Genomic DNA, 23,288 nt, shown 5'->3' with positions numbered 1-23,288 from the left:
CGCAGGCCAAAAGACCACTTATTAAATGGTTTGTACAACAGACCAGCACAAATAGCGATTTCATTTGCAACATACATAATTAAAAATAATCAGTATAAAATTTAGTAAAACCCAATATAGAACTGTGGAAAATGTAAATTTCACCTGTTATTTTCTAATGTAACCAAATTAAACACTGTCCATCATAAGTTAATTTCATCATAAAAGCCTCCTTTTAATATTTCTGTCGAAGTTCAAAATTTATATTTTTATTTTTTTTAGCACGGGAGGAGTCGAGTTTGAATGCCAGAAAAGTCTCTGTTCTGTAAGACAGGGTTATGTTGGCACATGGTGAACACAATGAATCATCCAATGCAGAGCACAGAGAGGAAGCCTGATTATCACCATTTAATATACAACTTTGAAAAACACAAGATTCCAATCGCAATCCAGTATCAATTAAATCACTTTACGCAAATACTCATCCACATGTCTTGCTCTGGAAAACCTACAACAGTTCTTCACAAAACATAAAATCATGCAACTAAACGAAATTACGTAACTTCCTGAATCAAAATCAGTCTCCTGCACGTATATAATTACGTTACAGTTTCTCATTAATTCCCAGAACAATGTTCAGAACTGAGCTTCGTGACTCTGTAAGGACCAACCGAGTCATCAGACTCCGACTTCTAGGCAGCGGGAAAATCGTTGCCTAGAAGTCGGTTTGTGAGGTAATGCAAAATAGTGGTACATTTACTTTATATTCCTCTCATTTAAGTGGTCTGGTTAGTCTTGTCAGATGCGGCACTTCTCACATTTCTGTCTGTCAAAAACAGCGCGAAAATTCGTGAGAATGCTAAAATCATTTTCCCCCCATGAGGGATCAAAAACTGGCCACCCAGTGCACAGTCAGACACTACATTGACCAAGTTACACCGGCTCACTGATGTCGATCTGTAAGTGCTACAGAGACATCGTGAAGTCAGAAACAAACTGCATAATTAATGACTCAGACCATCCACAGAAACACAAAAATATTATTAGGCTGCAGTAAAAGCGTATAGAAGAACAGATTTAAGTTCTGTACCTGACCTTTTCAGTCATGACTGTAAACTGAAAATTCTATCTGCTGGATTATATTGTTCTTAGGCATACAAACTTAAATATGGATCATACATAATGCATCTTTCCAAAGTAATAAAATGGTATTAAGTGCGTGTTAACCCTAGTGTATAAGATTCGAACTAGAGACAGAATGAATTTGACTCTATTTACCCTGTGTGTGGTCAACATTTCTACCACAATTTAAGCAGTATACCACCAGGACTCTCTGTTCACGGAACCAGTTCTAAACAAAGTTACGACTATCGCACTCTAAAATAACTATGCACGTAAAAATATTTACCTTGCAAAAAAACAAAATACAGTTCAGAAATATTAAAACTCAAGTTAGCTGTCCAGGACTATAATAAATTGAGCCATTAATGTGGCGACGCTGTTCATCTGGTTTATGAGGCCATGTAGACTTGCATATAAACACCAAACGTCTAGGGAAACGTGCCGATATCTACCTCCAAGTCGGTATGACATCAAAACCCAGAAGAACATCATCATCATCATCTTTACTGTCATGAGAACCTCAAATCGCAAGGAGCTATTAACTTAATTACATCGCAGTACCCCATAATACATAAACATTTGAGCACTTCATTAATATTTTCTTGATTGGGGTAATGCGAGAGGCACCATGGGTACACCACACACACAACGCGCACTACAAGCTTACAGAACGTCACTGCTTCTGCTCTGAGGACATAGATCCTTAAAATGATCACAGTACATTAAGCACTTCATGCATCGCAACTCTACATTGTGGTCTTGCGCTAAGGCCAGGCATTTTGGCACAGTGTGCAGAGTACCAATATGAGTTAACCTCTCTTAAACTTGAGGACAGCCATGCTGATACTAAGGAACAAAACAATCCAAATTATTGTTGCTATGTAGCCATTGTACACATCAGGTTCCACAATTGACCACCCTCGTGACAGCATGGAGCGGAGCGATGTGGTTGCCATCGTCAGCGGCAGACCAAGACTGATGTAGCGCAGGACGCATGGCATGCCCTCTATTGGCCAGATCACGCCTGTACAAGAATATATCTCAGTTGACACAATCAGTTTATATCTCAAAGTGGACTGAGTCCGCTACTTGTTTTTCAGACTATCTGTGATCACAAATGAAAACAGAGAAAGGCTATTCATATTTAAAACGGAACAAGTGACAGTGCAAATGCAATTATAACGCAGATGCACGGTTTAACTGAAATATCGGTTTACCTCAAGATAGTCTATCACCACCGTAACTTACCACTGAGTAGCAGAGTGGGGTAGAAGCTCCCCAGGGCCAGCTGAATGGCGTTCCTTTCTAGTTCGCATATCGCTGATATAACAAATCCTATGAACATAATCCGTACATGTGAGGTACATTTAAAAACTGTCTACAACAGTGACACAAGTCCCATTCAAGCATTTACAATAATAATATTCATAAGCTGTTTAACATTGCTTTTCCAACTGAAAATTTCATATGCTATATAAAAAGCAAAAACTGTGAAGGATAATTTGCAGAATGATAGCAAAATTTATTAAAATGTTTACTTCAAGGAATTCAGGAAGCCATGAAAATTCTTAGGACACAAGGTCTTCTGCCTGACGTTAAAACCTGCCCAGTTACGAAGCAGAAATGCTAACCACTGAACTATAATGTTCAATCTGGCACTACGGACAAACCCAGAAAAATAGTCCAAAATCTGAGGATGAGAGGGAATTGCTCTGCTGTGTAATGCATAGCTTATACAGCTCAGGGACCCAAACTTCATTCTGAGGCGATCAACTTCAAGAAACAACGACAAAAAGTAAGGAATTTGCTACAAAACAAAAGAGTAAAGGAAGTTGGAAGGTGCACAACATCATTTAAAACAAATTTTGAGCTCATATATGCAGTCAGTGTTATTTGTACATGAATAATGTTAAATATGGATGAGTATCAACTGATGTTTCAGTGTAAATACGCTGAGTCGCACGGTAAAGATGGCAAATTTGTGTGCTGAATTATATTGCAGAAGAGAACAGCCCAATATTGAGGCACAATTAGATATCATAGCAGAGAAGCCATGAATTCCTATGCAGAAGAAATATTTTGAACAATTTATGTAGGTGTAAAGAATTAAAGCATACTCACCAAAACACATGCCACAGAGTCCTTGTAGAATCGTCAGGATCACAGCTGACAGCACATTGCCCTTACACTCAACTCCAAACACAATAATCATAAAGATAAGCACCAGTGCTGTTTGACCACACATCACCACAAACTGCGTTATCACGTGCGAGAACAAGATCTCAAATGGCGTTACTCCTGGAAACAACACAGACAAACAAGTAGATGATCACTAACTAACTTTGAACCAAATTGATCGCCTCTCTTCCATTAATAGGTACAAACATGACAAGCTTTTTCTAAGCTACAGATAGCTATAAAATTTAATAACATTAATTCAATTTATGTAACTCAATGCAAAGTGTTTAACATAGTAACTAGTTACCTGCTACCCAACTGCGGTCCAGCAAACCCTCCATTCGCTCGATAATCAGCGCTGATGATGTAAGTGCAACGGCCAAGAAGAATACAATCCTAGAAGGAAACATGAGCTCTCATTAACTGCATATTTGCAAATAAGTGTAAAGGAATTACCAGAAATTAATCTGACAACAAATTTTTACAAAAGACAGCATTTCAGCATTTCTTACCATCATAACTAGGAAAGTTATGATGTTGAAAAATGCACAGAACTCCACAGTCATTCTTGCACTACCAGTGCAAGAACATATTACAATTTTTTTCTGTATTCATGCTGTTTCCAACACTTACGTCAGAATAACACCTGGAGCCACAAAGTCAGTGAAGCTGGGTTCATTGCTTCCATAGACCGGGTCTTTGAACTGAAAGAATAAAAAAAAGATTTGATGATTAAATCAGAATAATGCCTCCAGAAGCAGATGTTTGACGTTCAGCAGAGCTTCACTGGAAACAATGATAAACTGTGGGAGACAAAGAGGGTACAGAATCTGAAGATTCCTAATACTCCACAGACGCGTGTCTTTGTTTCATGATCACAGCTCTGAAAGCAAACAACAATTTTATCCCCAAACACTGACCTGTCTCTGAATAAAATATGCATTAAATGTACTCACAAGATAATTACTGTATTTATCAAATTTTATTTGCTTCCTGATATCATTCTTATTACATCATGAAGATGCTATCAAAACTCAACTGAACACGAGAAACTTCAACAGAGACTGTTTCTTGTTCAGCTAGGCCCGGTATCCTGTGAAGAACAAGCTATCCAATCAGAAAGTTGACAGAGACAACAGAGGGAGCATTTCACTCACCCACCAGTTCCCATTTGATAGAATAAGTCCATGAACACAGGGGCCGGACCGGTATATACAAGACACGGACTGAAACTTCAGCCACAACAGTACCCCGAGTATGAGGACAGAGATGGTTTTCTCACATTTCTCTCCTGTGACATGGCTGGTAGCCGGAGAGAACTATATTCTATCAAGTTGCTGTGGAAGCTGACGATCATACTGCCCTAACAGTTTTGGCCCATGCGAGTTTATGCGTGAAAATAGACTAAATGGGCACCAGAATGCATTCAACCCCTTTCCATCATATGTTGTTCCATAAGTGACACAAAAAATGCTTAAGTTGTGTGTCAACATGTGATCAATGAAATTTCTCTTTGAATTTCTTTAGTTGTTTCTCGATAATACGTCACTGTCGGCCACCGCAAATTCTGATAAAATTACACATGTGCAGGGTTAACTATTTTTAAACCTTGTGTAAGGTATAGAGTGGCCACTCAGTACCTGGATTGGAATGTCTGCCAGTTTGGGGTTGTCTCCACAAGCTGTTAACAGTGTCTGGGCAAAATCTCGATATGACAACTGCAGGTTTCGATTCAGCATCAGTCCAATCTGCTGATCTGTAATGACAGCCAATGGCAGCAGCAGAATTAGTGACAGTGCTAATTGCAGTACCAATATAGCAGCATTTAATGTATTCTCTTAGCAGCATTACTGGTGTTAAAAACAGTATCGGCAGTGGCAGCAATACTAATGACAATGGTAAAGTGTAAATACACAAAAATGTATTGAAAACACATAGGCACCTACATCCATATATAATGCTGTAAACATTTAAAAGAAAGACACGTACACTTGCTTTGCTCTGTAGCACTGTCAGATCAGAAAGTACTCACTCGACATGACTGTCGTCTGTAATGTTGGACCCTATATTCTCATAGAAAGTGACCAACGTTTCTGAGTTCCTTATGATTTCCATCAATAAGCCATCGTGATGGCAACATCCTAGAAGACAGTCACATTCAAAACTCTCACTAAACACTCACTGGACATGTCGAGCCACACTCGGATCTCGCTCTGATCGAGGGTCTCCTCATCCGAGTCCTTGCCGAGAGCCATCCGAGCCACCAGCGCGTCGGTGAAGTTCTCTGTAAAGTACAGGACGCCCCACGCCTCACCACTTCTAACAGCATTAAGAGCAGTGTCTGGTGATGGGTAATAAACCTGCAATTTGGTTTCATGTGCATACACTTGCATATTGGACTTCCAAAAAAACATGTCAGTAGTCACGTCAAACTTTAATAAAAGAGACACTATTACAAAAATATCAGAATAAAATGTTACTAAAATTTTAAAGCTACGGAGATTAGGGTTGGACATCAAGGGAAAAACAAATATGAAGAAGACGGATGGAATAAATGTGTTTCCTGAGAGCGGTCACAGAATACAGAACAAAGGATTATAAATTCAATGAAGATAAGTAGATAAGAAATGGGAATGGTATAAAGGTGTGATAAGAAACTATGAAAATAAATGGCTATAACATTTATAAAGAATGTCAACAAACCAAAATCTTAAGCTGCCTTATTAGCATAAACCACGGTAAAGATATCAGGGAGATGAGATGAAGGTGTCCTATGTCTTCTCACTTGAATGGCTTAGATGAATTACAATAATCCGTGACCAACTGCATTTCACAACCTGACACTGCTGCAGATCAATCACAATATTCAGCACAAAAAATAGGTTTTCTCCTTTAACTAATCAAAATTCAGACCCTTTTCTAATCATTATCACTGATGTTCTAGCAGAACTATGATTTAAATGCTGATTTAATTATTATGCCTATGGCTTTCTTCTCAGATAGATTCAACAGCAGATCATACCAATATCTCTTTTTCATAAAAGACAAATAAAAACGTTAAAAATATTCACCAAGAATGAGAGAATCACAGAAGTTCAAACAATATATTTCAGTCCAAGTATCTAATTAGTGTAGATTGCAGAAACAGTGAATTAACCCCCTCCTCTTCCTCATTCACATGCTAGTAGCAGCAATTTTGTAATTTTGGTAGATGGCAGAGGCAGCTGAAAATGGCAGAAGGGGTCAAAAGAGCCTGATTAAGCCTCTGTTGTCAGCGAGTAAGAACACAGTCTCACCTTTTGTATAGATTCATTATTGAGATTCTGTAAATATCGACAACTGAGCATCTTAAAACTGCAGCCAGTATTGTATTCACATCTTTCTCCAGTGAAGTTCAGTTCGTGATTCACGATGGCAAGCCGAAGTCCTGTGGGGTCGCGTCCAATAGCGAGGCAGAACAGGATCACCTGCATCACTGGCAGTGCAAAGATGAACAGCATCACCCTGCAATAAAAGCGCAGAATCACCGACATGATCTGGACGCGACGGTCAAAGCAGTGACGCGTTGTATCGTGACATGACTCACCCCACATTCCTCCACATGCGCAGAAAATTCTTCTGTAGCAGAGCTCGCATCTTACCCGCAGTCGTAAGTTGGCAGCAGTCAGTTAAGTCGTCGCAGGCAACCGATGTCTCTGCCTTCCCTCCATTTCCAGCCTTCCCATTCATCTGTTAAAGCAAGACAGCTTTCTGAGATCTGAGGTTCTCGCAGCAGCAAGTAAAAGATGACTGTCCTCTGGGTTGGTGCACCAAGTACTCTGGTACAAGTTTACTAAAATTTCAGTGATGCTTGCTGCCTCCATAATCAGGAAAATTTGGCAAACATCTATCAGAGTACACGGTTCAACAACCCAGGGGACAGACATCTTCAAGAGAGCCTTCCATTCATTCCTCACCCGCAGAATGAATTTACCCCAGACATATCAAAGACATAAGATATTCTCATCACAACACTACTCGCCAGATTCAACTGTGGTTCACAGATCCGTAACTATAATACCCTAAATTCAGCAACATATTCCACCTGGCATGCACTCGTTAACTTACGTCATAATGGTTGAGTCCATTGGCTGAATCTGTGATAAGAACTTCTTTAGACTGATGGAAGTTGAGGCCGACAACTCCGCTTTCCTCTGTAATGTACACTGGTTCATCCTTGTGGCCCCTGTGCAACGAAGCCTGTAGAACACACATATTTACACTATAGGGTTGGTCTTCACATTTTTAGAACAAATCAGAACCAAAAATGTGCATAAATTTGCTATATCAATAATCTATTGTGTTACTGAATTCAATTTTTTGGACTGTTCCAATTATCATTATGCTTCCTCAAATGTCACGTTTCGGGAGATGGTTCTTCCGCCATCCTCAGGTGAACTTACACAGTTCGGCCCATTAGGAGGAGCTAACCTTTATCTGTGGATGAAGAACATAGGATATTACACCTGTAGGATTTGAGGTTTTCATGGCAGCGAGTCTGAAGATTGCTGTCTTCTGGGTTGTAATCTGGTAGATGTCCACCAACGTTTCAGAGATCATGCTGCTTCCACCATCAGGGCAATGAATTACACGGCGCAACAACCCAGAAGACGGCAATCTTCGATATGACACCTCTTAAATCCTGACTAAGGCTTTCATTGAGACAATATAATTATGACTTTTTCATATTTAACTGACTTTATAAAGAAATTTTATAAATGCAGTGATTTGCAAAGATAATATTACAATAAATTGTATTACTCTTCAACACAAAGAGGTTCATTTGCGTCAACTTTGACAATCATATTATGCTACTTAATCACATTCTGGAGAACTCACTCTTCATACTACATCTTATTTTAATGTACGTTTGGGCAAGAAAGTAGCAGGACATTTATCTAGCTATAGCACATTGTGGTCAGAAACAAACCAGCGACACGTTGTTTGAAATGTTCAGCTCGGTGACGTTGGTATTGCTGCCTTGTTTGCGACTCAGTTTAAGAAATACTTCTTCCAGTGACTGGCAGCCATACATAGAAAGCAGAACGTGTGGAGACTCTTCTGCCAGCAACTTTCCACTACGCATCAGACCAATCTGGAGAAGTTAATTATAAATTACTACAGCAATTAATCATCACACATAACAAAAAATATGTCTTATACTTTAAAACTAAAATGAAAGTTCTGTCATGTGAACATGTCTGCCTGAAACCAATAATATGTTGGCATTTTACTTGTATCAGAAACAGATAATTGTTTATCGGAAATAGATGGAACACACAGGCAAAGAGAAGAGAATGCGCTGCCAACAGAAATTTCTGGAGCAAGGAACCGACATGGTGAGATCTCGGGTTCTCACGGTGACAAGCATGAGGATGGCTGTCTACTCAGATGAAGCGCCACGCAGTGGTGCAACATCCCCAAGGAAATGACATGTTATTGAAGCAGACTTCTTCACCTGTGTAATTAACATCTGACATTCTTCTTCTGTCCATGTGCCCTTATTTACTACGCACACAAAACTCACAAACCCTTCCACACTTTATGTTCTCACTTACTGTATGTGCCTGTCTTGCTTCTTCTATATAATGTGTGGTAATTATCACTGTTTTGTTTCCATCTTTGGTTATCTGCACCAAATGATTCCATATGCTTTGCCGCAGCAGTGGGTCAACTCCCACTGTCGGCTCATCTAGGATCAGAAGCTCAGGATCATGCATCAGTGCTACGGCAAATGAAACTCGGCGCTGTTGGCCTCCACTGAAATAATTAAAATATGATGAAAGTCTGTATTAATATCTTGTTTATATAATGATGCTGTCAGGAAAATCACTCCGCAGACCAAGATTTGAATCCAAGATCTCTTAAATATGAAGCAGAAGTACTATTCACTTCACTGCAGCGTGCTGTGGCTTGTGGTTCGTCGCTTCAGAAACATCCTCTACTTGATTATAAATCATTAAGGAACACCAAACAAAGATGTAGGGCTGTTGCTATTAACTGACCAATTCTTCAACCATCATTATTTTCATTTTTCATGTTTACGACGCTATGAAACAGGACTCTAAATTATTACATTTTCAACATCAGAATTTAAAATTTAATTAAAATAATGAAATATATCTCCTAATGGCATCTGTTTCAATTCTTAATCCTAAAATTTCTCAGCAAAAATGTGTCCATTTTCATTGCATATTATAAAAGAATTCTGAATCAGTATTTTCTTACTAATAACATTAAACTGATGTGTTTGTGTGTGGGTCTGAAATACACAAGAGGAATAAGAATAAGAAATATGCAACACAATGCCATGCCTTAGGAAAATAAGAAGGGTTTTTATTAAAACTGTCACAGTATAACAAAGGTGAGGGCAGCACAATAATCCCTCTTAGAATAACAAATATGTGCATACCTGAGATTCTTCACAAGTCGGTTCTGACTTGGCAGATCAAGGAAGTCGAGAAGAAACTGCAACCGTTCATTGATTTCTGAAGTGCCCATGCTGAAGATCCATCCAAAGTACATCATCGTCTCTCGAATTGAGAACTCCCCATACAATGCAATCTCCTAAAACAGCAGTGAAGAATGTTATTCTCATTTCATTCCCAATTCCCTGCAGACGCTGAGTTTATTGCAAAATGGCAGACTAAAGATGGAATAATCTGCAACGTTCTTTTGTGGAGCACAGCGGATAGGATCCAGTGCTCTTTCCCGGGAAGAAAGGGGAGGAAGGAATGGGGATAGAATGTAATGGTTTTCATGACAACGCACAAGCACGTGCGTGAAAGCTACCACCATGTCTGCAGCTCGATTGCACAATTTCTTATTTTTCATTACAAGGTTTTTATTTTATTTCTGTAATTAAAATAAACTATCTGCATAATCAAGGAACTCACAAAGCCACGTTCTTAAAGCAAAATTTTTACTGTAGTGATAAAAGGATCTCTTACGTTTGTTCCATACTATTTAACTGTTAACACACTGGCATCTGTACGAGCTGAAACTGCAATCAATATTGTTTTAAAGTCAAGAAAGCATAAAATATTGCCGAATAAGAAGAATATTTGACTACGATATGAGATTTGTTCAACCCCATCAAACCTACTCCCCCAGCCACCTAACTCTCTGCTCTGTCAGTACCTGAGGCATGTACCCCACTCTCCGGCCGGGCACTCCGCTGCCCTTCGTGCCCGGCTTGCCGCCCAGCACGTAGATCTCGCCAGTGTTGAGTCGTCGCCTTCCCACAATGCAACTGAGTAGTGTTGTCTTACCACAGCCACTTGCACCTAGCAGACCGTATCTGAAACAAATGAAGGTAAATGGTCATCTTCAAGTTCCAGCCACTTTAAATTCTCTAGTAATCCTGGACAGGAGCTTGGGTGGGTCAGAGTCAGTCTGGGTGTGGTGACCGGAAATAAGTCTCAGTCGTTCAGCCTTGGTCTTCAATGGTTCACAACCTGTGGTCATGATTCATGGGCCAATAGAGGAAAATTAACTATAATCGGACGGCTATGCACGTCAGTGTTGTTCTTCTGAGTTATAACACTGTGTCGTGGACGTGCAGGTAGACACAAGCATTTCCTCAAAGAAACATAATGTCTCCACCTTCAGAACCATAAACTGAACTTCAATGTGGGACACATATTTCCTTCTTGTTACATATTTTAAACAGGGTTTCAGATTGTTTAGGGGAGAATTCATGAACTCGCAGCAAAACATTTGTGTCAGAGGTCCACATATGTAAATAAAGTCTGTTTACCTTTCAGAACTCAAACTGAACAAGTCTGTCATGTCACAGAGGGGTTAAGATGGGATTGAACGTAGTTACAGCTGTGGAAGGAGGTAACTTGCCTCTCATTAAAACTGTTTGCCCCTAGGTCCTGCTGACCCGTCCATACTTGCTTTCACTCTTGTTAGGATTTTCACTTCAATACGGTCAGTATAATACATGCGTAGCTATCACACATCTAGAGTTTTCCTGCAAAGTTCACAGGACCATCACATTTGAAAATGATTCTCTTCCATATTCACATGAAAAGAGTGAATTTGCTCAGTCAGCGCAATGTCTGTTTTTATGCATGTGAGAATATAGGAAACAACAGGATGAATGAGAAATTAAGCAACAACCTGTAAATGCAGGATTTCTTGATTGGCTGAGACATCTTGAGCCTGAAAAGTTGCTACATGCAATTTGTTCACATGACCGTCTCCCAGTTCTACTACCGCGAAAGTACTGCAATCAGAGTAATGAAATTGAGAAATTCAAATGAACATGTTGACGTAGTTGCAAATTCTCAACTTAATATTACTACGTAGATCCAGTTTGAGGCTCACTCCATATTCCGTTTAATGAGTCTAAACAATATTAGATTGATTAGTAACTAAATTAAGTCACTGACAATCCCTGTATTCTGATGTCCTACGACGTGGTTTAGTTGGTAATTAGTGAACACTTTAAACTGTGTGTAACTGGGTCGTTGCCCACATGAACTTCTAGCTGCATGCCAATTAAAAATCTAAAGATGGCGGCAGTATTGGTACGCAAGGAGAAGACAACAAAACGCAACAACTCAGAAGAACAAAGGGCAAGTTCACACCACCCAGAAAACATCAGATACTCCACAGTTAAAAAGGTTCATTTATGTTTGGCCCCCGGACAGCGCCATCTGTCGGCCTGGCCTCAAGGTGTGTGGAGTCCTTCCACTGAGGCGACAAACCACCAATGAACAACAGCGTACATTAGCCTGACTTTCCCTTTCACCTTTCTCCGAGTGATGTAACAAGAAAGCGAAAATATTATGCACACGTCATGGTTACATAACTCATTGACCACCTTCGTGGACTCGAAGTAGGTCGCGGGTGGGAGGGGAAATGGCCGGGCCATCCCGTTGCCATGGAAACGTGCTGAGGGAGCTCCAAATGCTTAGGGGGAAAAACACGAACCCGGTATTGGAACACAGAGAAAGTTCCACATATCAAATAGTTCCTTATTGTGGTCTGAATCATTTCCAGTTTGAAACTAAATTTTGTAATGGCATAAATCCTCATGTATCGGCCGCATTTCGCAAAAAATGGCTGTAACTGAAACAAAATGCAGTGCCCAGAAAGTCCAAAGACCATCCACTGGCCATGACTATAACTGCAAAGATTTCTGTAAAACTGGTTCAATGCAAAATACAAGGATTTCCGCTATGGCTGGCTATCTGTCTGTTGTCACTGAAGTTCGAGCTAAACGCAGAAGTTCTGGGACCACACACACACTTCATTTTGGTGGCACATTTACTGATCGCCTGATGATGGAGGCAGCAAGGATCTTTGGGACGTTGGTAAAATTCTATCAGACAACAGGGCGCTAGAAACCAGAAGACTGTCACCTTCGCACTCGAAGCCGTGAGAGCCTCAAATACTACTTCGCTTTCACTGAGTGTCTGGTCGTCTCAGATCTGCAAACTCTGGCGCTGAAACGATGCTGCTGCATGCGAGGATAAGAAAACAGAAGTAGTTACAAACAAGATTTCGAAGAAAAATTGCGCGATTTTCATTAAAAGACCACGTGCCTGAAGAACAAAGGAATGGGATGATACGATGTTGCATTTTCAAAAGCCAGCGTTAATCTTGGTTTGCGCACTTGCGTTCTGTATTCCGGATGTCAAAGCACGTGTTCCATGACTCGAAGAAAAATGTCCAGCGCGTCACTGCCTACGAACTGTATTTGACTTCTGAGTCAGGTGCGAATAAATCGTGTTCTGCAGATCCGCGTGCTAGAACAGACTAGTGAAAATTCCAGTCCAGAAACCAAGGTCTGATGTAAACAGTTTCTTGATGCTAATCGTACCACTTGTCACATAGACACGTTTATTCGTTTATATAACGTCGTTGCATTACATATTTGTATTTTGTGGCGTCAAACTAAATATGACGAAATGATTATGAATAGTTTGATGGGAAGCAGGCAACAGGAAAATGCAGCTGACCGATTTAAGAGACACTAATGAAATGCCCCGATCAGAATAGCTAGTTTCGCAATTGAGTGCTAACCACTGCAAAGTCTCATGCCATGTTCAGACAACGACTAGCTATCTCTTTCTAGTCCGTGTTTTACACGTGTGCCGGTATCGCTCAAGTAAATTAAAACATGGCACGTTATTGTAATTTAGCCCTTGTCAGTTAGTCCCTTTTAACAACATACTGAAGTTCAGAAGCGAAGCGTTCATGTTAACCACGTCAGCCCGGCTACTACCTTAGAAAACGAGTATCAGAACGACCAAAGCTTTATTTAAAATACTGGAAAACGGCAGGACGTGATCAAATAAGATGAATCATTAGGCAGTACCAGCCAGCAAGTGACAGAAATGTTCTGAGTTTCAACCTCCTACACCCACGGAGGATTCTCTGCAAGGATTCATTTCCTACACGACAAGGAAACAAACGTTGATTGAGGTCGACTTACTTTTCTCACGCTCTGTTCGGAACAGGGAGCAAACATTGAAGAACAAGCAACAGGCAACTTCCTTGTGTACATGTCAGTTGCGCAATGTGGAATTTCGTTGTGGCTTTTACGACTACAAGAGTCGAACATGCAAAAAGAATATCCGTTAGTTAAGGCAAATAATTCTATCCGGCACACCAATTCGACTGGGCGTGTGTGAGTGGTGAGGAAACAAAGCGCGTAATTATGACATCCGAGTGGTTTTCGAAGTTCGAAAGTGGTATGACATCCGCTACAGGCGCTGAATTCTAGAACTGCGCACCAGAGTTGCTAAGCGAACGCACTGCGACATGTGCATGAGAAATGACGCCTACTGGCTGTCATCTGTCTGACCAACGCACAGCAATCCTGGTCCCACACTGCTGCTACTTCTCCAAACTTAAGTTAGCACAAAGTTAGAGAGACGTCTGATGACGTCACAGCGAAACACTGCACTTCCAACAACGGAACAGACGATGTATGAGGTCTGATTCAAAATACACATCTGTCATGTGTTTCTGTGTAATCTAACGGGAATATTGCGCAATTTTTAAGTTACAAAACTTGAAGGGAAGAGACTACTTGGGAGCCACATGCATAGATGCCAGATATTAAATACAAAGATGGCTAATAAATTCTCGTTATAATCAAAAAGTGACAGTGGAACCACGGTTCCGGAGAATTAGACGTAAATACGTCTATACGGAAAGGAAGTTTATATAGTGGTTTTATTTTAAATATTTCCTTTATACATGCTTTACAATTGTGTAAAGTTTGATTAAGACATTGCTTATTTAACTTGAATTAGTTACGCTTAAGATGGGTCTGTGAATGTAATGTAATTTAATGTAATGTAACATTTCCTAGGTAACAACAATGCCGAGTAAACAGATGACGTTTCCTAGGTAACCAGGTTACACTTTTTCCTTTCCCTTTTTCGTTACACTTTTTTGCCGAATGACCCTTCCTTATAGACGTATTTATGTCAAAAACAGCAAGTCATGTGCATGTATGGTTCCTCAAACAGCGAGCAGCCCTGGGAACTCCACGTTTGTCATTTGATCTCAGTGCACAACGGAAAGAGCATGCACATCTCAGGACACGGAAAAGGGGTTATGACTTCACAGAATTAGAAAGTTCCTTGTGGAAAGCAAATCAGAGCCGTAAGGTCACTAGGAACCACCGAGTGGACCGAATATTGTAGGAAGTATCCGACAATCCTCACAGCTCTTACTGTCAAATTGCCTACTTACTTACATGCACTTGTTTTTCTATCTGAACACAAATGATACTTAGATAATTAAGTACGATAAGTATACTTTATAAGCGTCCCAGAAGACAAACTTAAAATTATTAATTTACTGGAAAATTACCCGTCAAGAATGACCAGGAAATAGCAATCAGTGAACTATCAAGCTGCAATACGGTTATGTTGTTTCTCCCACGACTTTATGATCCTTCAACCGAAATACCTGATGTCATAACTGAAAACAGTTATTTTAAAGAATGATCACGAACGATTACTTGTCTATTGTACAGATTAATAATTCAGTCCGACATAAACTGACTCCAGATATTTACATACACATTAACACAAACCTGGAGTAACAGTTCGACAGATTTATCCAAAACCCACTTTTAAGTGAATTAAATAAAAAATTACAAGTACTAGGCCAAATAGTTTTACTAGGAATACCACATGTTTCTGTCTTTTGCTTGCATTGACATCTCCACGATCACAAGTTCGTGCCTTATACTTGCATTGAAGTCTCCGTACGCTTTTATGTAAGCAAGTGTATAATCCTGTTTTCGCATTCTACTATCTGATGCGCTGCGTCTTTGTGGGGCATTCCTGAATGAAGAGCGAACAAACACGGAATCATTTTATACGCATCACTTACACTGCAGGGGTCTTTATTTTTTTAACATAAACGAAGAAATAGATGGGACATGGCAAAGACGTTGGAAACAAAGAAATGCACACAGATTTTCGGTACGTGTGAGTGTAAAACGTAAACCATTCTACATTGCATACACAGATTGTCAGGGTGTAATCTGGATCGATGTAGCTTCAAATAAGGCGCCCTGGCTGCGACGACAGTGGTACTCAATTGGGAAATTCTTGATCATTTATACAACTGTCGAAGGAACCAAGCCAAGTACTGTCAGTTAATGATTACGCTTTCATCTTCGACAAAGTGGGTTCACTCCGAATAAATTTTCAGCACGTGTCTATCCACTTTAAAAGTTACGCTTATATTAATTTAAACATTGGCATGTTTACAGAAATCTTGCAACTTTAAATGACTTTCAAGACATTACAGAGGATGCGCTGATAGCTGCGTGTGAAGTACGACCTCAGCGGCTTGAAGTCACGGTTTTAGACACGGGAGCAGCTACTCGCTACCCACACATTCGCCCACTGCTGGCAGCCTCTCACGGCGATGTAAGTTGTCATAGGAAGAGGTACTTGCAAAATGGGGGGGGGGTCACTGAACAAAATGGGGCCAATGTCGAAATTACCACAAGAACAGGGACTCACGAAGGGCCTTCCGGGCAAACGGAAGCCTTGAATGGTACTTGGCACAGTTTTCACAAGGGCAGTTTGTAGGCAGTGTGACGTTATGTATAATAAAATCAATCATGGCGTAACAACAGTTAACCACAGCCCACCCGACGTTCGGAGTAAATCCCAGCTTAATATTAAGCTCGGTTATAATATACGTATGCATGCACATAAATTAAAAACATACTCTATTTTACATCTAAATTGCTCCCATAAGAGGCAATAAAGAAAAATTAACGTGTCATAGAAGAAATCCTTGAATCAAAGAGTAATCAGTTGTCAAGGTGATTTCCTTGTTAAATGAAAACATCAAAACAGCTGCCTCGGTTGCGTCGTAAATATACGGAAGCGATTGATCTTTCATGATATTTTGCGAAAAGGAAATGGGTGGATTATTCTAATCAACGGAAAAATTGACGTGTAAAGTGTTAAGACGAAAACCAGGCAATGATAATAAGAGTTACAGCTCGATCAAGGTGTTCTGGGTAGGTGTTGCCTGCAACAAATGAAAGGTCTGCAAACGGAAACGATGAGCATTGGCACACCCAAACTGACCAAGTTTATTCCGGATTTTGTACCCGTAAAATACTACTACTTTCAAAATGACGCGGGTGTTAAAACAAACATTCGTGTTCAGTTACATACCCATATTTAATCAACTGTTTAGGCTCTATAGTTTCACACTAATAAATCAGTACAGACGATATTTTAGAAAATGCTTCAGAAGAATATTTGGGTTTTGGCAGGGAAAGTAATACAGAATGCAGAAAACTGCATATTGAAGAGATAAGTAATTTACGCACTTCAATAAACGATACACGATCACAGCAACGTCGAAAAGATGGAAAGAACACGTAGAATGAATGGATAAACGGGAAATACAAACATTTTGGTCGGAAAATTTGAAGAAACAAAATCGATTGTGGGACCTATGTGCAGATGGGAAAATAATATTAAAATGGATCTTTAAATAACAGACTGTGAGGATGTGGACTTGGTTAATGTTCAAGATAGAATCTGGTGGCGGGGCAGAGGGGAGGATAGTAATTAAGCAACTTATTATATAACATGCAAGGAGGATAATTACATAACCAGCTGAGCGGCTATTAACGTTTGAGGAAAACTCAGCTCCTTGTATTTAAAACTATGATATTCCTAGCTGAAGTCTCATGCACATGAACCGATATTTATACACACGCTTTGGTGCAGCTACAATTTCAACTCTGCCTGAAGATTTTCTCGCTCGTAAGCACGAGTGCTGCAGGGCAGCCTACTTCTGTTTTCTAATAAAAGGGGGTCAGACTCTCATTCATAATTCGCATCACATCCTTTCGTTGAGTCTGCGCGTGTTCCGAAAACTTTTCAACTGTTCTCGCGAGCACTGACCTGGCGTCTTCGCGCCATCCAGCGTGGGTGTGGCTCCAAGCTGATTGTCGCCCAGATGGTCAACAAGTTCTCGGCTTTCTTAGGACCCCACGGTCCATTATATACCCTGAGTCACAAGAATTCAGCCCACACCATCATAAGAGAACAGTGCAAAGGAAGGTATGTGCCCCAGAACACGCCTCGGCGCATTCGAGACAGGACCAGTGCGATGCATGTGCAGGGTGTCTGGATTGGTGATGACGTCATCACGGAGGAACCCCCGCGTGGATGCGCGGCTGGGACACCCCACGCGCACATTACCGAATCAGTCACATACGCGTGCATGAACGCACGAGAAATGCCCGCTACTACGTTTTGAATTGAACCAAGTATTTAGTCGGGCTCAAGACAGTCAGATCAGAACCACGACGTTGCATGGTTGCTACAGTCCCGGGAATGGGTTTGTTGCTACCTTTTGCAATTTATTCAACGACTCTATCAGCAAGACGCACACACGATAGACGTCGAATGACAGGATGACTAATGAATAATGAATTGGAACAGATGCAGAAGGAACCGGTCGTAGCATGATTGACTTGTCTTGACAGACTAAAGAAAACCACGAGAAATCTGAGCAAGGATAACAGGTCACTGGACCCAATCGGATCCCTGGTATACCAGATTACGAAACACAAGTGCTAACGCTTGGCATGAACAGGTGTGTCTGAATTTAAAGCAAGCTTCATAAAATGTTGAGCATCGAGTGACGTAACACATGTTCAAGTGTTCTGGGAAATCGTTTGACGAAAGTATCGCTCCTACTTCAATTTCAGTCCCTGACCCGGTTCAGGGAGAACTGTCATTAATACTGGTCGGCCCCTGACCTCTCAGGCGTCACATGCAAAGTTGAACTGAATCGGTGTCTCGGATCGAACACAACCAACTAAATAATAAACGACTTGGGAAGTCGCTGTCATTTTTAATTTTGGGTACATTAAAACTTGCCAACAGCAATGAGTCAGGACAGGCCAGTGTACTGCTTAGGTATCACTTTAGTTCTTTATGACAGAACGTTGTAATTAAGAGTGTCAGGGGACTTTCCCCCAACCGACTGACAGGGGTCCGAAAGATTGGGGATTCGGGAGCTGTAATGCAGGAATGTTACTCCCCAAAGACGGTGGCAGTATGTCCATCCAAAATGTTCGTATCAGTCAACTTGCAAGTCCAACACAGCGGACAAACATAAACTGCACATTTACTCATCTCTAAGAAGCATAAAAGAAAATTTCGAAGTTTGCAACAGATAGTCTTGTATCTGCGAGATTCGAACCCAAAAAATCCTGCTGACAAGTTCCTTCATCCCCTGGTCTTTCAGAACTCACCCGCGCCTTGCCTTGTGAGACTGCTTGGTATGCCCAGGACGCAGCCGGACATCCGCGCCGAATCAGGTGCTAGTAAAGCAATAAAACGCACCGCCCGCCGAATACTTTAAAATCCAGCGGTAAGTATGCCTACCATCGGCCCCAACAGTCGACAACTTCTCTTTCTCGCTCGTACGATTCTCAAAAGAAACAGCATTGCTGTGTCCAATGCGGGACGGACTGAACTTTCAAATACAATTTTGGAGAACTTTGGCTTGAAAGACTTAAGACAACACTCACATGGTCCCCTTTGCGACAGTCATATTCAGGTTGCTCAACACGTGGTTCGGGTTCTTCTTCGAGCCGTAATGCTTGAAGGCATGACGCACACAGACCGCTTGTTGCCGTCGGGTCCACAGTGACGACTGCTGGGTCTGCAAGGTGTGGGGTACCGCGACGACAGTGTCCAGGGTGGGACTGGAGTCCGGGCGATCGGATACAGAGTTGGCTTCCCTGTAACAAAGCAAGCAAGCGCGTTACTTCGTACTTATTCTCACCTTATAGTGTTTTTACTCAGTACGTCCTCCAGCTATCTCCTCCTTAGCATAACTGCGCCGAAGAATTCGCTTCTTTTGTGGTAATGTGAATTAGGTCAAAAGATACGAAAGCAAACGCCGTTAATCTACACAAGGTAATTAATGATTCCGTCATCGCCGTTAGAGGGTTCGAGAACTCGACTCTGCAAGCTGGCCAGGTTGTAAGAATACAAGCAAAGAGATGTGACCTTTAACATGGGGTTTAGATTGGAAAAGAGAAGACAGCAAAACTTTAAAGTTCGCAGCCTCCCTGAAACAGCTGAGCCTCGCTTAACACGGTGCAGACGGACCAAAAAGCGGGCATGACGCGGCCCCAGAAGGGCTCGATGAACTCGGGGTAAAGTTTCGTGATCTTGGACAGTTCGTCCTTAAACCACCTCAACGGTTCAATTGCATCTCTACCTGACCGTTATTAGGTTCATCTCCTAGTTTACTGGTGCAGCCATCTCAACTCAGTACATGATCCAAATCGTCAACACATCATCCAGATTTACTCACTCAAGAATTTGCAGAATATATTATATATTTGCTACCGGCTGCAGTCTGTTTAAACACCTGTGCACAGTCTCCGATAGATTCTGCGTGTTTTGTGTCCCAGCCACCACATCCTAATGAGCCCTGTCCCCAGAATGACATTAGGCGACGGGCGTCACTTCAGTAAGAGCAAATTGTTCTGCTTCAGAATTGAAGGCAATACTTAAAAAGTATAATTCTGGGAAGCAACATTTGTTAGTGTTCTATTAAACATATTCACGTTTTGATTGCGTGCCGGTAACACGCTCGCGTTTTACATAAGACGTGAATACGGGTGCAAGGTGCAATTTGTCTAGGTCACTCCACATGTCCGACAACGAAACGGAAACGTCTTTTGTAATGCGTTTGTGGCAGGCAATACCCCACTCACATTCAGAGCCTGGAGCTACTTGAGACAAGTGAAACACAAAGAGCGAAACTGTTCTCGTTCTTCGCATGACGTGCATCAAATGCGCCCATAATATGGTAGCTAGTGCCTTTTGATCTCCAGAAAAAGAGGGCCCAGATCAGAAAATATCGGGCGAACATAATTTTGGTTCGGTCTACTTTTACGCCCACTTTACAAGAAATTTGGATTTTATCAAACAGACAAATCTTACGATAAAAATTACCATCCAAAAGAGACGTCACAGAAAGTACGATAAATTGGAACTACTGGGTGCTTTCTGCCAGCGGGTTACGAAAATCACCTTCAGTTGCAGAAAGCACAAAGCTAAAAAAATCAAAGTTATCCCACTATACGCCATGTAGGCGTTTGGGGGGGGGGGTCATTATAGCTCCTACTCATTCTTAATCTCGGCACTAGATGGGGTGTGAGTGGTCAGCGTTCGCGCTTTGCCCCCAGGGAAAGGACCCCAGTATCCTTTGGACACGAGGTCGGGTGGGCCCCAGAGCCAGCCTGGACGCAGCAGAGGCTAGAGGAAAAATCCGTCGGGGAGCGAACCCCGGTTGCCCAGTTTGTAGACAGTCACTATACTGACTGCAACAGCATGTCGAAATTTGGCAGACAAATGTTCTCGTTCAAGAATAGAATGCTCTGTAATCACCATGGTAACGCCATATGTTGCAAAAACATGGGCTGATGTAAGTTACTGCAGCAAACTCCGAAGTAAAAACTTGCAACGAAAGTAAAATGTAATGTTAACGCCGTAAACAAGTTTGAAACAGAGGCGTTCGCCTTGAAAATCGACAACGGCTTTGTGGGTGTATCGTAGCCGAACATTTAATCATCAAATGACCTACTGCGTCTTCTCGCATCTATACTTAGCTTTTGGGCTAATTCCCGTCACCTTTCAACGGAACGGTCTTCAGTCGGGAACATGAAAAATATTTTGGATGGCGAGAAGTAGTTTATGAAATTTCGTATTAACAAGATGCCACCAAGGGCTGCCACAGTTGCCTTCAAGCCACACTAGCGCCAGTACCAGCCAGCGTATGATCCTAGAAAACATGTATAACAACAAAAGTTTCGGAAAATATACAACTCTTGCACAAGGAGTTCAAAAACGCGTGGCAGAAACGTCTGCTTTCTGCCTGGTAGAAGTAACGAATGAACAGTTGGCGCAAGGCGTTTGAAATTTTGTACGGGGACAGACCACGCACGTAGGTACGCGTTACATATGAAACATTTGTCAACAACTGCAAGCATGTGGCAGTGCGTACTTCTACAATAAATCGATTACTAAACTATATAAATGTTTATTTATAGTTCTATTAGCCTCGCCATACGAACACAAGTCTTAAGTTACTCCCAAAACTACTTGAGTTAACAGAATGGTTGCTTGGCAACGTGACACCAGAAATCTCGAACAGGTCAACTGGCAAGGGTATGAAACACAGACTCTGTGGTGTAATCGAGCTTGTCACCCTAAACGAAGAGACCGGAACAAACGTTTCAGTATCACGGTACGCAGACGGTGGTTCGGTTACCGCCCTAACAAACAGATTACACGAAAACCAACGATTTTAACGTGTAAGGCACAGCGAGTAAGGTCGGGCGCTTCGCAGAAGGCAGGTACATCGTCGTTGCGTGTTCAAGGCCTTGACACTCCTTACCAGGCAATACAAGGAGAACCGAGCAATTAGCGCCCTTTTTCGATACTCGACAGCTGAGATGCATATTAAAACACACGCGGTGCGCACTTATGTGCGATGTACCGGATAGCTGAGCGGTATAACGTGAGATAATTTTAAAATGCTCCGAGACAAGAAGTGCTGGGAAGAACTTTCGACGTTCACTTACTTATCCCGAGAATTTCCGGTCTCTTTATATAAATATTCACTTCAAGCACACCTGTTGTCACATATGTCAGATAAAATCTCTAACTTTCAAGATTGATTTTAATATTATCCTTTCACACACGCCTATCGTTGATAATATCGTTTGGCTTTTGTGTTTCCTGACTGAAACTCTAACTGGATCCAGAGGATGGAAAGAAGCCTTTTTCAAAGGCCCTGCACGTCTTTTAGGTACTCGGTAGCCTTGGGGAATTCAGTCGTGATCGTAGAATCTACTCTGTACTTCGGTATTTACACACACAGATAATTTCTATTTTGATGTTGACACTCGCAGGGGAATTCTAAGGATATTGCCACTCACGAATAGCAAATATGAAATAAAAGCTTCAGTACTTAAGGAAAACAAACATTCTGATGGGCACATTAGAGTCAGCACACATACAGAACCACCCACCTTCACCCTTCCAGAAACTTTACAAGTACTTCTAAAACCTGCTTAATGGTAGCAGCACTGTCATATATAAGTATTTATGAGAAATAAGTCAAGGCAGCTTTGCGCTCACTGTGGGGAAGCCATTTTGATCATAAACACAAATAACAGAAACGCAGAGTTGCTACGACGACGATTACAATAAGATACCTATCACAGGCACGCGACCTGAATTCAAATTAAGTTGGTACCCCTGACCTACACTACAATTTCACCTCGAAAGAAGTTGTAGCTCAGGCACAGTTTCGAGACGTTCAACAATTAACACGCTACTTAACGATAACCGAAGACGAATCAATTACCTTGGAATATAGTATTATTTTGTTAAAAGGCAGATAATATTCACTAGCAG

At 41.3% G+C, this 23,288-nt stretch overlaps 1 protein-coding gene across 4 annotated transcripts in view; it reads right to left on the bottom strand.

Moving 5' to 3' along the window:
• Positions 1 to 371: 371 nt before the first annotated feature.
• The window catches only part of snu (ABC-type transporter snustorr), a 52,609-nt gene continuing 29,692 nt past the window's right edge, over positions 372 to 23,288 (bottom strand). For all 4 annotated transcript variants that reach the window (XM_022057628.2, XM_022057627.2, XM_022057632.2 and 1 more), the window contains exons 2-16: positions 19,379 to 19,591; positions 10,459 to 10,618; positions 9,731 to 9,885; positions 8,877 to 9,078; positions 8,249 to 8,413; positions 7,387 to 7,518; positions 6,866 to 7,008; positions 6,576 to 6,783; positions 5,462 to 5,639; positions 4,920 to 5,035; positions 3,913 to 3,983; positions 3,587 to 3,675; positions 3,223 to 3,399; positions 2,350 to 2,436; positions 372 to 2,125 (exon numbers count right to left, since the gene is read on the bottom strand). In XM_022057628.2, the coding sequence (XP_021913320.1) occupies positions 1,911 to 2,125; positions 2,350 to 2,436; positions 3,223 to 3,399; positions 3,587 to 3,675; positions 3,913 to 3,983; positions 4,920 to 5,035; positions 5,462 to 5,639; positions 6,576 to 6,783; positions 6,866 to 7,008; positions 7,387 to 7,518; positions 8,249 to 8,413; positions 8,877 to 9,078; positions 9,731 to 9,885; positions 10,459 to 10,618; positions 19,379 to 19,591 (2,311 nt within the window). In that variant the 3' untranslated portion in view covers positions 372 to 1,910. The remainder of the gene's footprint in view (positions 2,126 to 2,349; positions 2,437 to 3,222; positions 3,400 to 3,586; positions 3,676 to 3,912; positions 3,984 to 4,919; positions 5,036 to 5,461; positions 5,640 to 6,575; positions 6,784 to 6,865; positions 7,009 to 7,386; positions 7,519 to 8,248; positions 8,414 to 8,876; positions 9,079 to 9,730; positions 9,886 to 10,458; positions 10,619 to 19,378; positions 19,592 to 23,288) is intronic.

This window comes from Zootermopsis nevadensis, unplaced genomic scaffold (assembly GCF_977971745.1).
Source record: "Zootermopsis nevadensis isolate Lab colony 2312 unplaced genomic scaffold, Znev_1.0 Znev_ptg000028l, whole genome shotgun sequence".
In the NCBI taxonomy this organism is placed as follows: domain Eukaryota; kingdom Metazoa; phylum Arthropoda; class Insecta; order Blattodea; family Termopsidae; genus Zootermopsis; species Zootermopsis nevadensis.
This window is presented reverse-complemented; position numbering and strand designations above follow the sequence as displayed.